The sequence below is a fragment of the Ammospiza nelsoni genome, chromosome 23 (genome assembly GCF_027579445.1).
Source record: "Ammospiza nelsoni isolate bAmmNel1 chromosome 23, bAmmNel1.pri, whole genome shotgun sequence".
Taxonomy (NCBI): domain Eukaryota; kingdom Metazoa; phylum Chordata; class Aves; order Passeriformes; family Passerellidae; genus Ammospiza; species Ammospiza nelsoni.
The window spans coordinates 2506200-2519040 of record NC_080655.1 but is presented as its reverse complement, the minus strand read 5'-3'; the positions used below and the strand labels follow the sequence as shown (position 1 = coordinate 2519040).

The window sequence follows — 12841 nt, the reverse complement described above, 5'->3', positions numbered from 1 at the left end:
ATCCTTCTTTCGGAAAGCAGACCCCCACCACCTGGGGATGCTCCTTTTCTGGGATACATCCTGAAAAAAACTAAATCACAATCGTGTATAGAATTGTGACGTAGAAATTTGGAATAGAAACTGCTGATGAGTAAAAATTGAGAATGGAAACTGCTGATGAGTAAAGAATAGGAATAGAAACTTTGAAACGATAGCTTTAGAATATATATATTATATTATATATTCTATATAATATATATAGAATATATATATAGAATATATTCTATGTAGTATATTCTATATAATATATATTCTATATTTCTAATATATATAATATAGAGCATATATTATATATTCTAGAATATATATATTCTATATATATTATATAGAATATATTATATGTATTCAATATATTATGTATACTATAGAGTATATATTACATATTCTAGAATATATATATTCTATATATATTATATAGAATATAGAATATATATTCTATATATAATGTATCGTATATAGAATATATAGAATATATAGAATATATATATATTCTGTATAATACATATATTATATAAAAACTGCTGAGAAAGCTGATGAGTACCCCTATAAATACCTGTGAGCCTCAACTATCAGTGAGGAGGGAAAACTTCCCCCACTGTACCCAGCGCTGTATTGCTGGGTTATTCATTAATAAATTGCTGATTTATTAATGAATAAATTGATTCCTGCTTGAATATTTGCCTAGCCAACCTTCTAGTTTATAACACGTCCCACGTTCCTGGAAGGTCAGGCCATGTGCATGCAGCAATCCGCATGGCCGGCCCGACCAGTTCAGACCAGTTCCGACCAGTTCCGACCAGTTCCTTATCAGCGCGTCCCAGCCCAAGCCCCCGCGGCTGCCGGGGCCGTTCCGGGCCGGGTCAAGGTGATAAAGGCAGAAATCCCCGGGGCAGGGCGGGGTGGTCGCGCCTGGAACCAGCCCCGCAGCCCCCGGAGCGCCTTTCCCGGCGGGAATGCCGGGGGATAGGGGGGAGGAGAGCCGGGAGGCGCCGGGCTGGCTCGGGAGGGGATGATCTGGGTGGGCAGCGACTTTGGGAGACCCTCCTGCAGGGCCACGAGGTGACGGACGGACAGACGGACCCGCCGGGAGGGGACAGCAGCGGCGCCGGCATGGCAGCAAAGGTGGGTGCCGTGGAGCCCCGTCCTGCCAGGGCTCTCCGAACTCCCCAAGCCTGCTTTGTTCCCTCCTCGGTTCTGCTCCAGCTCCCCGGCAATGGGGGGGGTCCCGCTCCCCGAAGTGTCCCGGGACAAGCCTGGGAGCAGCGCGGGCACCGAGCGGTTGGTGCTGGAGCTGGGGGGTTCGTGCCCCGAGGGACCCCGGGATCCCCTTTTCCATGGATATTCCATAACCCAGAATCTCCTTTTCCGTGGATATTCCATACCCCAGGATCCTCTTGTCCATGGATATTCCACACCCTGGGGGCGCAAGGACCCCTCTTCCATGGATATTCCACACCCCAGGATCCCCTTGTCCATGGATATTCCACACCCTGGGGGTGCAGGACCCCTCTTCCATGGATATTCCACACCCTGGGGGTGCAGGATCCCCACTCCATGGATATTCCATGCCCTGGGGGTGCAAGGATCCCCTTGTCCATGGATATTCCACACTCTTGGGGTGCAGGGACCCCTCTTCCATGGATATTCCACACCCTGGGGGTGCAAGACCCCTCTTCCATGGATATTCCACACCCTGGGGGTGCAGGATCCCCACTCCATGGATATTCCACACTCTTGGGGTGCAAGGATCCCCTTGTCCATGGATATTCCACACTCTTGGGGTGCAGGGACCCCTCTTCCATGGATATTCCACACCCTGGGGGTGCAGGATCCCCTTGTCCATGGATATTCCACACCCTGGGGGTGCAGGATCCCCTCTTCCATGGATATTCCATGCCCTGGGGGTGCAGGACCCCTCTTCCATGGATATTCCACACCCCAGGATCCCCTTGTCCATGGATATTCCACACCCTGGGGGTGCAGGACCCCTCTTCCATGGATATTCCATGCCCTGGGGGTGCAGGACCCCTCTTCCATGGATATTCCACACCCTGGGGGTGCAGTTTGCGGCTCTTTGCTCCCACCCCGAGATTCCCGGGGGAATTCAGATCCTCGGGGCGGGATCAGGGAAGCGGCGCTGCCCGGGCCGTGCTCGGGGGCGGAATCAGCGCCGGGAGCGGGGCGGGAAGAGGAAGGGAAACTCCTGGGGGAGGCACCGAGAGCTCGGGGAGGGCTCCTCAGGAGGGACCCGCTGGATATTGGTGTGGAACGAGACCGGGGTGCGGGCCGGGAGGATTGGGGTGTAGGGAAGGATTGAGATTCAGGGGTGCAAGATTAGGGTGCAGGGAAGGATTAGGATTCAGGATTGAGGTGTAGAGGTGAAGGATTGGGATTCAGGCACACAGGATTGGGGTGCAGGGAAGGATTGGGATTCAGGGACACAGGATTGGGGTGCAGAGGTGCAGGATCGGGGTTCAGGATTGGGGTGCAGAGGTGCAGGTTTGGGATTCAGGAGTGGGGTGCAGGATTGGGAGTCAGGATTGGGGTGCAGAGATAAAGGATTGGGATTCAGGATTAGGGTGCAGGGAAGGATTGGGATGCAGGGAAGGATTTGGATTCAGGATTGGGGTGCAGAGATAAAGGATTGGGATTCAGGATTAGGGCGCAGGGAAGGATTGGGATGCAGGGAAGGATTTGGATTCAGGATTGGGGTGCAGGGCTCTCCAACCCCTCCATGCTCCAGTGCTGCCACCCCTCAATTTAAGGACAAAAATGGGGTTTCATGCTGGCGGGGGGCTCACCCAAGCCCCCGCGTCCCGATACCCGGATCCCTTGGGGACATCACGGGGTGACGCGTGGGGTTGGCAGGGACACGTGGGCAGGGACAAACAGAGCCTGGGGCGGGCAGAGGGGGTGCCAGGGCACTGCCAGCCCCGTGTCACCCCCAGGGTCTCGGCGTCCATAGCGGTGTCCCCGGAGGTGTCGCGGGGCTGGCAGCAGCAGCAGCAGCACGGGTGGCACCTGGCTGGCTGGCAGTGTCCCCAAGGCGGCAGTGACGTCCCCGGGGGCCGTGCTGAGCCGGCCTCTCCCTGCCTTGCAGCGGATCCCGCAGCTCCCGGCGCCCTCGGCCAGGATGTTCCACCCGCCGGGCTGCAGGAGGAGCTTCCCCGGGGAGGTACGTGCGGCTGCCGGGGATCTCCTGGGGATCTCCTGGGCTGGGGCTCTCCTGGGTTGAGGCTCTCCTGGGCTGGGGTTCTCCTGGAGCTCTCCTGAAGCTCTCCTGGGTTTGGGCTCTCCTGGAGCTTTCCTGGAGCTCTCCTGGGTTTGGGCTTTCCTGGAGCTCTCCTGGAGCTCTCCTGAAGCTCTCCTGGGTTTGGGCTTTCCTGGAGCTCTCCTGGAGCTCTCCTGAAGCTCTCCTGGGTTTGGGCTCTCCTGGAGCTTTCCTGGAGCTCTCCTGGGTTTGGGCTCCCCTGGGTTGGAGCTCTCCTGAAGCTTTCCTGGAGTTCTCCTGGGCTGGGGCTCTCCTGGAGCTTTTCCTGGAGTTCTCCTGGAGCCCTCCTGGGAAAGCTCTCTTGGGGATCTCTTTGGGCTCTCCTGGAGCTCTCCTGGGGCTCCCCTGGGTTGGGATGGGAGCCCAGCATCGCCCCGGGGCCACCCTGGGTTCCCCCTGCCCCATCTCCACCCCTGGGGATGCTGAGGAGCCAGGAGGACACCAGGGTGGGGAGGAACCCTGGATGATGCGGGCTCTCCCAGGGCAGCCGGGTGGGCTCCTGGGGCTCCCCATCCCTGCCTGCTCCTGGGGCTCTCACGGCTCTGGTCTCTCCACAGCCTGCTCCGTGGTGGGATGGGCCGTGGCCGTGTCCCCCTGATGGCCCTGAGGACACCTGGGACGAGCCACCTTGGGATGGGGCACCTTGGGATGTGCCACCATGGGATGTGCCACCATGGGATGTGCCACCATGGGAGCAGCAGCCCAGGAGACGCCAGCGCAGGAGGGGCCCGGTAAGGGACAGGGCTGGGGGACGTGTCCCAAGGATGGTCACACTTTGTCAGGCAGACCCTCCCAAGTCACCAAACCCCGTCCCAAAACCATTCTGGACACGTCTGGATCCACTCGTGGTCCCCCAGGCACAGACAGGAGTTGGTGGATTTCTAAATTCCCGAAAGGAGTCTGGAAATGTCGGGATCCAGCAGAAATCTAAAGGATTTCACAGGTTCACCCCCAACCCCAGGATTAAGAATGGCAAAATAAATACGTAATATACCTATGTAAATGTATTTATATATATATGAATTTATATATATATGCCTAAATATAAAAATGCATTTATATAGAGGTATATATATAAAAAGGTACATATATATATATATATATATATATATATATATATATATACTTATATATAAAAATAAATAATTTATTTATTATTTATTTATAAAAATTTAATTTTATTATAAAATATATATTTTATTGTAAAAATATTCTATAATATTTTATTATAAAAATTTTATTTTTTATTTATATATTTTTTATTTATTATCACTAATCTGCAGTGCAGTGGGGATGGTGTTATGAATGAGGTCCTGTATGTCTTAATTTATTAAACCACAAAATCAGAACTTAGCAGCAGTTTTAATTGAGCAGCAATTTTATATAAAATTGAGCAGCAATTTTATATAAAATTAATACAACCAAGTAAGCATGTACAGAGCAAATTTGGCAGTGATTTCAAGGCTGATTCCTTAATTATCTCAAGGTCTATTCTATTTTGGGATGTTACTTATCTCAAACTACATCCTGTATCCTATTTTCTCATCAACATCTGAAAACATCTGTTTTGTGGCACTAATTACATGTCTTTTTCCTCTGTTACTTTTTAACAAATATTTTCTAAAATATCAAGATATTTACAATTGCAATATATTTATATTACTTATTATGTCATATATAGTGTTATACTATATATGTTATATTATATATAATATATAATATATATTATATCATATCATATAATACAATACATTATATTATATATTATATAGTGTATATTATATATTATATATTATATATTATATATTATATATTATATATTATATATTATATATTATACATTACCGTACTATAGTATATAGTATATAATATATACTATATTATATATATATTTACAAATACAATATATTTACAATTGTTAGCCCAAATCACATTCATTTATCACAATGGTTACACCAGGGCACTGCTAATTAAATCAATAGCTTCAAAATTAATTAGCAATTGCAGTTTAGATTGTGTTGCTCACCCAGACCCACACAAATCTCTTTGGCTCACTCCAGGAGTGACCTTGAAGGGCTCCAGAAATGAGCCCACACTCACTCCAGGGAAATTCCCCTGTTCAAAAGTGGGGTTCAGCTTTTACAGCATGAAATGACAGATGTCGGGGGGTTTGGGGAGCATTTTTCCTTAAAAAAAAATCAAATTTTTGCCCTCTGGTTCCTCCCAAGAAACATCTGCCCCTGTTCCCTGCCAGCGCCGTTTGCTCTCGGGGTTTCACATCCTCGTGGGGTTTCACATCCTCGTGGGGTTGTGCATCCCCTCGGGGTTTCATTTTGGGATTTTGGGGTCACTGCTGCTCTCAGGGCTCTCCAGCACTGCTGGCAGCCTGATCCTCCCCCTCCGCTGCTGCTGATTTCCACAGCCAGGTGAAATCTGAGCTGGTTCACCCTAAATGCGTCCTGCTGCTGCTGCAGGGAGGGATTTACCCACAGCCCCCAAAGCAGCGAGCAGGAGAGGCACAACGGGGAGGGGGGAGCAGCAAGAAATCCCAAAAATCCCAGTGGGTTTGTGGGAAAAAAAAAAAAAAATCCCAAAAATCCCAGTGGGCCCGTGGGGAAAAAAAACTCCCCAAATTCCCATGCTGAGTGTCCTCACCACGGCCGTTCCCTTTGCAGCCCAGCCCCAGAGCCTTCCCTGGCCCTGGGGACGTGCCCTGGAACGAGGAGGAGCAGGACAGGAGGTGGGCACCCCCCGAGTGTCCCCTGCCACCGCCCTGGCCTGACAGAGCAGCCGTGCCAGGAGCTGAGGGTGACTTTGGAGAGTGCTGGTACCAGGTGAGGGCTGGTGGCACCTGGCCGTGGTGGCACCACAAGTGGTGACATGGGGCAGGGGACAGTCACTGCCCTGGTGACAAGGACAGTGTGTGGGCACCCTGCCCCGTTCCCTAAATCCAGTTTTTCCCTGCAGGATGCACCGCCTGACCCCTGGCCTGAGTACCCCGAGGAGGAGCAGCCCCAGCCCCAGCCCCAGCCCTGGCCCCCGTCCGGCCCTGCAGGGTGGGTGACAACGAGTGACACCAGCACGGCTGTCCCCGCCTGTTGGCATCGCACAGAGACCCCTCCCAAGCCAACCCCCCCCATGCTGGGGCTGGCTGGAGGCATTCCTGAAGAAATCCAAGGAAATTCCCGAAATTCCTGCAGGAATCCAGGGAATTTCCACCAGCACCGCCCGCCCTGGAGCCACCACCCGGCTGGGACACGACGGAGCCGCCCCCGGCAGCTGCTCCTGGTGCCCCGGGCGTGGTGTCCCCGACCCTCCCGAGGTCTGTGCTGCCCCCAGGCCGGCTCCTCGCTGCTCTCCGTCCTCTCCCGGGCCAGCCCGAGGAGCTTCTGCCGCTGTTTCCCACCCTGCAGGGCACAAGCCGCGCTCCAAGCCCTCCTGTCCCGCCCCGTCCAGGAGGAGCCAGCCCGGGGCCAGGAAGGAGCCGCAGCCCCCGGAGCCTCCCCAGCGCCCGGAGCCACCCCCAGGGGCTGCAGAGAGGCAGGAGCAGCCGCAGGTGAGGGGTTTTACCCGTCCCACCCCGTCCCGCAGCAGGGCTGTGCTCACCCCGAGCCCCACACGCTGTGCTGGTTCCCTGCAGGATGTGCCAGCGGGGACTGGGGGTGTTCTGGAGCCCCCCGGCCCGGCCAGGAGCCCTCTGGAGAGCCCAGCTGCTGATGGTGGTGCTGATCCTGGTGCTGCAGAGCTGCAGGTAGGACATTCCCCCATCCCAGGGGTGCTCCCAGCCCTGGAGCTGCCTGGCTCAGGGGCGTCCGTGGCTGCTGGGGCATCTCCCTCCTCTCTGCTCCAGCCCTTCCCCTCTCCACCTTGCTGTTTTTGCCAGGTGTGGAGTTTTTCCAGGCTTTTCTCAGTGTTTCCTGTGTCCCATTTTAAGTGTCCCATCCATCTCATCCCATCTCATCCCATCTCATCCCATTTCATCCCATGGATCCCATCCCATGGATCCCATCCCATCCCATCCCATGGATCCCATCCCATCCCATCCCATTGATCCCATCCCATCTCATCTCATCACATCCCACCCCATGGATCCCATCCCATCCCATGGATCCCATCCCATGGATCCCATCCCATCCCATCCCATCCCATCCCATGGATCCCATCCCATCCCATCCCATCCCATGGATCCCATCCCGTCCCATCCCATGGATCCCATCCCACCCCATCCCAGCCCATTTCCCGTCCCCAGGTGGAGCTGGGAGCTGGGCAGAGCCCCGTGGGCAGCCAGGATCAGGCTCCCTGTGCTCCAGGAGCAGATCCAGCCCCTCCTGAGGAGACCTCCAGGAATCCTGAGATCCAGGAGCACCTTGAGGTATGGGGCTGCTGGGGAGGGACACAGGACCAGCTCCAGGCTCCCCAAACCCTCCCCACCAGCGCACACAGCTTCCCCTGGGGATGGTTTCTATTTTTTTCTATTACTTTTTCTCTTTATTTTTTCTATTTTTTCTGTTTTTTTCTATATTTTGTATTATTTTCCTGGTTTTCACTATTATTTTTTCTATTATTTTTCTATTATTTTTTCTATTATTATTTTTCTCTTTTTTTCTATCTTTTTTTCTATCTTTTTTCTATCTTTTTTCTATCTTTTTTTCTATCCTTTTTCTGTATTTTTTCTGTATTTTTTTCTATATTTTTTCTATATTTTTTCTATATTTTTTTCTATATTTTTTCTATTATTTTTCTATTATTTTTCTATTTTTCCTATTTTCTATTCCCACCCTAAAGCAGAGCCTGCAGGGAGGCACAGCCCCCTTTCCCAAACCCTCTAATCCCCTCACTGTGGACTCCACAGTGCCCCTGCACAGTGTGGGGAGGGACTAATCCCACTCTGAAATTTAAGAGTTTAATTAGCGATAGGAAATAAGTATTTATTTATTATTGATATTATTTATTTATGTATTTATTAATAAATATTTATTCTTGAAGTATTTATTATTATTTATTTGCTTATTAAATAAGTATTTAATATTCTTTTTATATATTTATTTATTTATATAAATAAATAAATAAATAAGTATTTATTTATTAGTTAAGTAAAACAGAAGTGGCCGTGCTGGGTGCCTGGCTGCAGCCAGAGGCACACACACACACACATACAATTTTCAGTCCTTTGTGCTGCTGCAATTGCACAACTTCCCCAAATTTCTTGGCACATTCTCAGGGCCAAGTTTGCCACAGCTCCACCCTGGGTTGCTGCAGGGTCTGGGGGTCCATCCAGGGCCCTCCCCTGGTTTTCTCCTGATGCCACTTGACCCCTGGCATTCTCTCTTTGTGCTGTTTTGTTCTCTGCCTGTGCTATCTTGGTTCTGCGTTTTGTTATCTCCTGCGCCAGCCTTGCTTTGTGCGCATTTTCAGTTCCTCAGCCCGCAGAAGCCGTTACAAATTCGCCTTCTGTCTGAAAGCTGTTGCAATTCGCCGGCAATTCCCGTTTGTAACAACAACAATTTCCCAACTTTGGCTGTCTGTGCCGCGCAGGCGGAGCCGTGCGGTGTCCCCAAGGCTGGCGGCGGTCACGGGTCACCTCCCCGGAGCCCAGCAGCCCCTCCAGAGCCTGCCGGGAGGGAAATCCTGGAGTGCAGCTCTGGGGAGGCAGAGCTCAGCCCTCGCTCCTGTGGGGCTGGGGAAACCGAGGCACGAGCTGCCCAGGCTGGGGTGAGTTTGGGGCGTGGGGCAGCTCCGTGTCCCCACCCCAATGGGGGACAGCGCTGTCCCCGTGTCCCAGCACAGCCACTCTCTGTCCCTCAGCCTCTGCAGTGCCTTCATCCTCCTGAGAACCCTCAGCTTCCTCCGGGACCTGCAGCAGAGCCCGAAGCCCAGCCCAGCCAAGCTGCCCCGGGCGCCTGCACCCCACCAGAGACCCCCACAGCGCCCCAGAGCCCACCTGGGGCTGGTGCCCCCAATCAGGTACGGGCTCTGGGTGTCCCCAGTGTCCCCCCGGGCTTGGGGACGCTGCCAGAACCCAGGGGGGTCCCTGTGGCTGCAGGATGTGGGGTTTAGGGGTGCCTTTGTTTGGAGGCACAGCCCGTGTCGGCCCCGCGAGAGCAGCCAGGGCAGGAAGCCGAGGCTCAGGGGTGTGACCACACAGCGTCACAACAGCGTGTGGAGCTGCTGCCAGACCCTCAGGGCAGGGCCACGGGGTCAGCACCCCAAAAGCAGCAACAAACCACCCCTGTTTTAACCCACAAACCCACAAATATCATCCAAACCCCTGCAGAGCACGGCCACGGGGTCAGCACCCCAAAAGCAGCAACAAACCACCCCTATTTTAACCCACAAACCCACAAATATCATCCAAACCCCTGCAGAGCACGGCCACGGGGTCGGCACCCCAAAAGCAGCACCAAACGACCCCTATTTTAACCCACAAACCCACAAATATCAAAATATCATCCAAACCCCTGCAGAGCATGGCCACGGGGTCAGCACCCCAAAACCAGCAACAATCAACCCCTATTTTAACCCACAAACCCACAAATATCAAAATACCATCCAAACCCCTGCAGAGCACGGCCACGGGGTCAGCACCCCAAAACCAGCACCAAACGACCCCTATTTTAGCCCACAAATATCATCCAAACCCCTGCAAGCCCCCCCCAAAACGCCAAATTCACACCCTCACCCCCCGGCATGGCTCCCAAAGCTCCTCAGGTGAGATCCCCCCGATCCTGGAGCTGCTCCCAGACCCACAGGGCAGGGCCACAGGGTCAGCACCCCAAAAGCAGCACCAAACCACCCCTCTTTTAACCCACAAATATCATCCAAACCCCTTAAACCCGCAGCACAAATCCAGTGACAGCAGAGTGTGAGCAGGCCTGGAATGGAGCTCTGAGGAAGCCAAGGAGAACCCTCCAGGGCAGATTAATTACTGCTAATGAGGGAGAGAAGCTGGGGCAAAGAGGGGGAGTGGGGTGGCACCCAAGGGAGGGGTGACAGAGCAGTGACAAACTGTTGGGAGTACTAATACGAGTGATTAGTAAATTTTGAACTTTGTTGGTAGGTATGTATCTTTGTATTAGTGTTAATGAATTTTATGCATATTGTAAAGGCGAGCTCACTATTGGCTAGTTATTTATTAGGTAACCACGCTTACTTTTGTGTTTTTGTGGATATTTTATTGAAATTTTTTTTTTCGTGTTCTTGCTAAAGATGTTCTTTCCTGTCTTACTGTTGCACTAAGGGCACAATGTGTCCAGTAACACGAAAAACATTGTGCCCTTAGTGCAGCAGTCAGATGGGAACAACGCTGGGTGTGAATTTGGTGTTTTGGGGGGCTTGCAGGGGTTTGGATGGTATTTGTGGGTCTGTGGGTTAAAATAGGGGTGGTTTGGTGCTGCTTTTGGGGTGCTGACCCCGTGGCCCTGCTCTGCAGGGGTTTGGATGATATTTGTGGGTCTGTGGGTTAAAATAGGGGTTGTTTGGTGCTGCTTTTGGGGTGCTGACCCCGTGGCCATGCTCTGCAGGGGTTTGGATGATGTTTGTGGATTAAAATAGGGGTTGTTTGTTGCTGGTTTTGGGGTGCTGACCCCGTGGCCATGCTCTGCAGGGGTTTGGATGATGTTTGTGGGTTAAAATAGGGGTTGTTTGTTGCTGGTTTTGGGGTGCTGACCCCGTGGCCATGCTCTGCAGGGGTTTGCAGGGGTTTGGATGATGTTTGGGGGTTTGTGGGCTAAAATCAGGGGTGGTTTGGTGCTGGTTTTGGGGTGTGACTGTTACACTTGTCTCTTTATGTGACGTTTCTCAGCTAGCTAGCTGTCTGCAAAGCTCTCTACAACAAACCAGTGGCTCCTTCCATGGGGTGACCAGTCCTGGGCTGGTGACTGACCAGTGTGGCTCAGTCCCTTTCCCCTCTGAGCTTCCCGTGGGGTTTTGGAATCACTGCTGATCTCAGGGCTCTCCAGCGCTGCTGGCAGCCTGATCCCCCCCCCTCCACTGCTGATTTCCACAGTCAGGTGAAACCTGAGCTAATTCCATCCTGCTGCACAAAGGGGGGCTCACCCTCGGCCTTTTCCCCGTGCCAGGCTGTGTGTGGCCAGCAGCAGCCCTGCTCAGAGCCCCCCACGCCATTCCCAGCTGGAATCGACTCCCGCTCCGCTGCTGTGCTCAGGAGGAAGGCAAAGATCGAGCTGGTGAGTCCTGGGGGGCACCTGAGGGGCTGGGGGCAGCTCCAGGACGGGGAATGTCACCTGAGGAGCTTTGGGGACAGTGCTGGGTGGTGAATTTGGTGTTTGGGGGAGCGTGCTGTGGGTTTGCAGGGGTTGGTGCTGGTTTTGGGGTGCTGACCCTGTGGCCCTGCCCTGTGGGTCTGGGAGCAGCTCCAGGATGGGGGGGATCTCACCTGAGGAGCTTTGGGAGCCATGCCGGGGGGTGAGGGTGTGAATTTGGCGTTTTGGGGGGGGCTTGCAGGGGTTTGGATGATATTTGGGGGTGTTTGGGCTAAAATAGGGGGTGTTTTGGTGCTGGTTTTGGGGTGCTGACCCCGTGGCTGTGCCCTGCAGGGGTTGGGATGGTATTTGTGGGTTTGTGGGCTAAAAGCAGGGGTTGTTTGGTGATGGTTCTGGGGTGCTGGTGCTGATGGTGTGCCCTGCCCTGCAGGGGTTTGCAGGGGTTTGGATGATATTTGTGGGTGTTTGGGCTAAAATAGGGGTGGTTTGGTGCTGCTTTTGGGGTGCTGACCCCGTGGCCGTGCCCTGCAGGGGTTTGGATGGTATTTGTGGGTGTTTGGGCTAAAATAGGGGTGTTTTGGTGCTGGTTCTGGGGTGCTGATGCTGTGCCCTGCCCTGCGGGGGTTGGGATGGTATTTGTGGGTGTTTGGGCTAAAATAGGGGGTGTTTTGGTGCTGGTTCTGGGGTGCTGAGCCCGCGGCCCTGCAGTCGTACCAGCAGTTCAGCCTGAGCATCGCCGTGGTGGCCACGATGCTGCTGCACGAGGAGCCCTCGATGGAGGCGGCGCTGGGGGTGGCGCTCAGGGCCAACCTGCGCCAGGGCCGCCTGCACCACCTGCAGCAGCTGGAGCAGTTCATCGACAGCCTCGACTCCGTGGGCTCCAGCAGCCTCTGAGGGCTGCCACCCCTCCTGCCCTGCGACAGGGCTGTGACAGCGCCGTGACAGCGCCCTGGGGTGCTCGGGAGCCTGCAGGGTGAGGTGGGAGGTGTTGGCAGCGAGCAGGATGTGTTTGGTGTTTTGGCCCTGCCCAAAGCCCTGAGGGCAGCCAAAGCGTCGCTGGTTTGACTGGAGGGAGGGCAGCAGTGCCTGCCCTCCTTTCCTGATGGCCAGGAGTGCGGCCCCGAACCCCAGCGAGTGTTTTTGGGTTTAAATCTGCAAATAAACCGTGTCCTTTTTGCAGCCCTTGTTGTGTTCCTGCAAGGGAGGGGTCCCACGGTGAACCCCGGCTGTGGCAGAGGGCACAGATCACCCCTGGGGACCTCCCAGCCCTGGTGACAGTGCCGGTGTCACGGTGGGGTGGGAAGGAACA

At 53.4% G+C, this 12841-nt stretch overlaps 1 protein-coding gene across 3 annotated transcripts; it reads left to right on the top strand.

The window, feature by feature from the left end:
- Window positions 1-771: 771 nt before the first annotated feature.
- On the top strand, window positions 772-12711 carry LOC132083327 (basic proline-rich protein-like). 3 transcript variants are annotated; one of them, XM_059487980.1, is made up of 14 exons: window positions 772-904; window positions 1090-1161; window positions 3140-3214; window positions 3868-4041; window positions 5986-6144; window positions 6278-6366; window positions 6511-6632; window positions 6724-6866; window positions 6951-7061; window positions 7560-7682; window positions 8846-9022; window positions 9116-9274; window positions 11389-11496; window positions 12241-12711. In XM_059487980.1, the coding sequence occupies exons 1-14, from the start codon at window positions 773-775 to the stop codon at window positions 12424-12426; spliced, it is 1830 nt and encodes a 609-aa protein (XP_059343963.1). In that variant the 5' UTR covers window position 772; the 3' UTR covers window positions 12427-12711. The 3 variants fall into 3 exon arrangements, with proteins under 3 accessions (XP_059343963.1, XP_059343964.1, XP_059343965.1); XM_059487981.1 differs by lacking the exon at window positions 12241-12711 and having other exon boundaries at window positions 11316-11486; XM_059487982.1 differs by lacking the exons at window positions 8846-9022; window positions 9116-9274.
- Window positions 12712-12841: the final 130 nt, after the last annotated feature.

What these genes read in the sequence shown, in the direction of transcription:
- LOC132083327 (XM_059487980.1), top strand. Translation starts at nt 773, where the DNA reads ATGTGCATGCAGCAATCCGCATGGCCGGCCCGACCAGTTCAGACCAGT. An exon ending in CCGTTCCGGGCCGGGTCAAG is followed by an intron (nt 905 to 1,089) that starts GTGATAAAGGCA and finishes ACCCTCCTGCAG; the next exon opens with GGCCACGAGGTGACGGACGG. An exon ending in CACGAGCTGCCCAGGCTGGG is followed by an intron (nt 9,023 to 9,115) that starts GTGAGTTTGGGG and finishes TCTGTCCCTCAG; the next exon opens with CCTCTGCAGTGCCTTCATCC.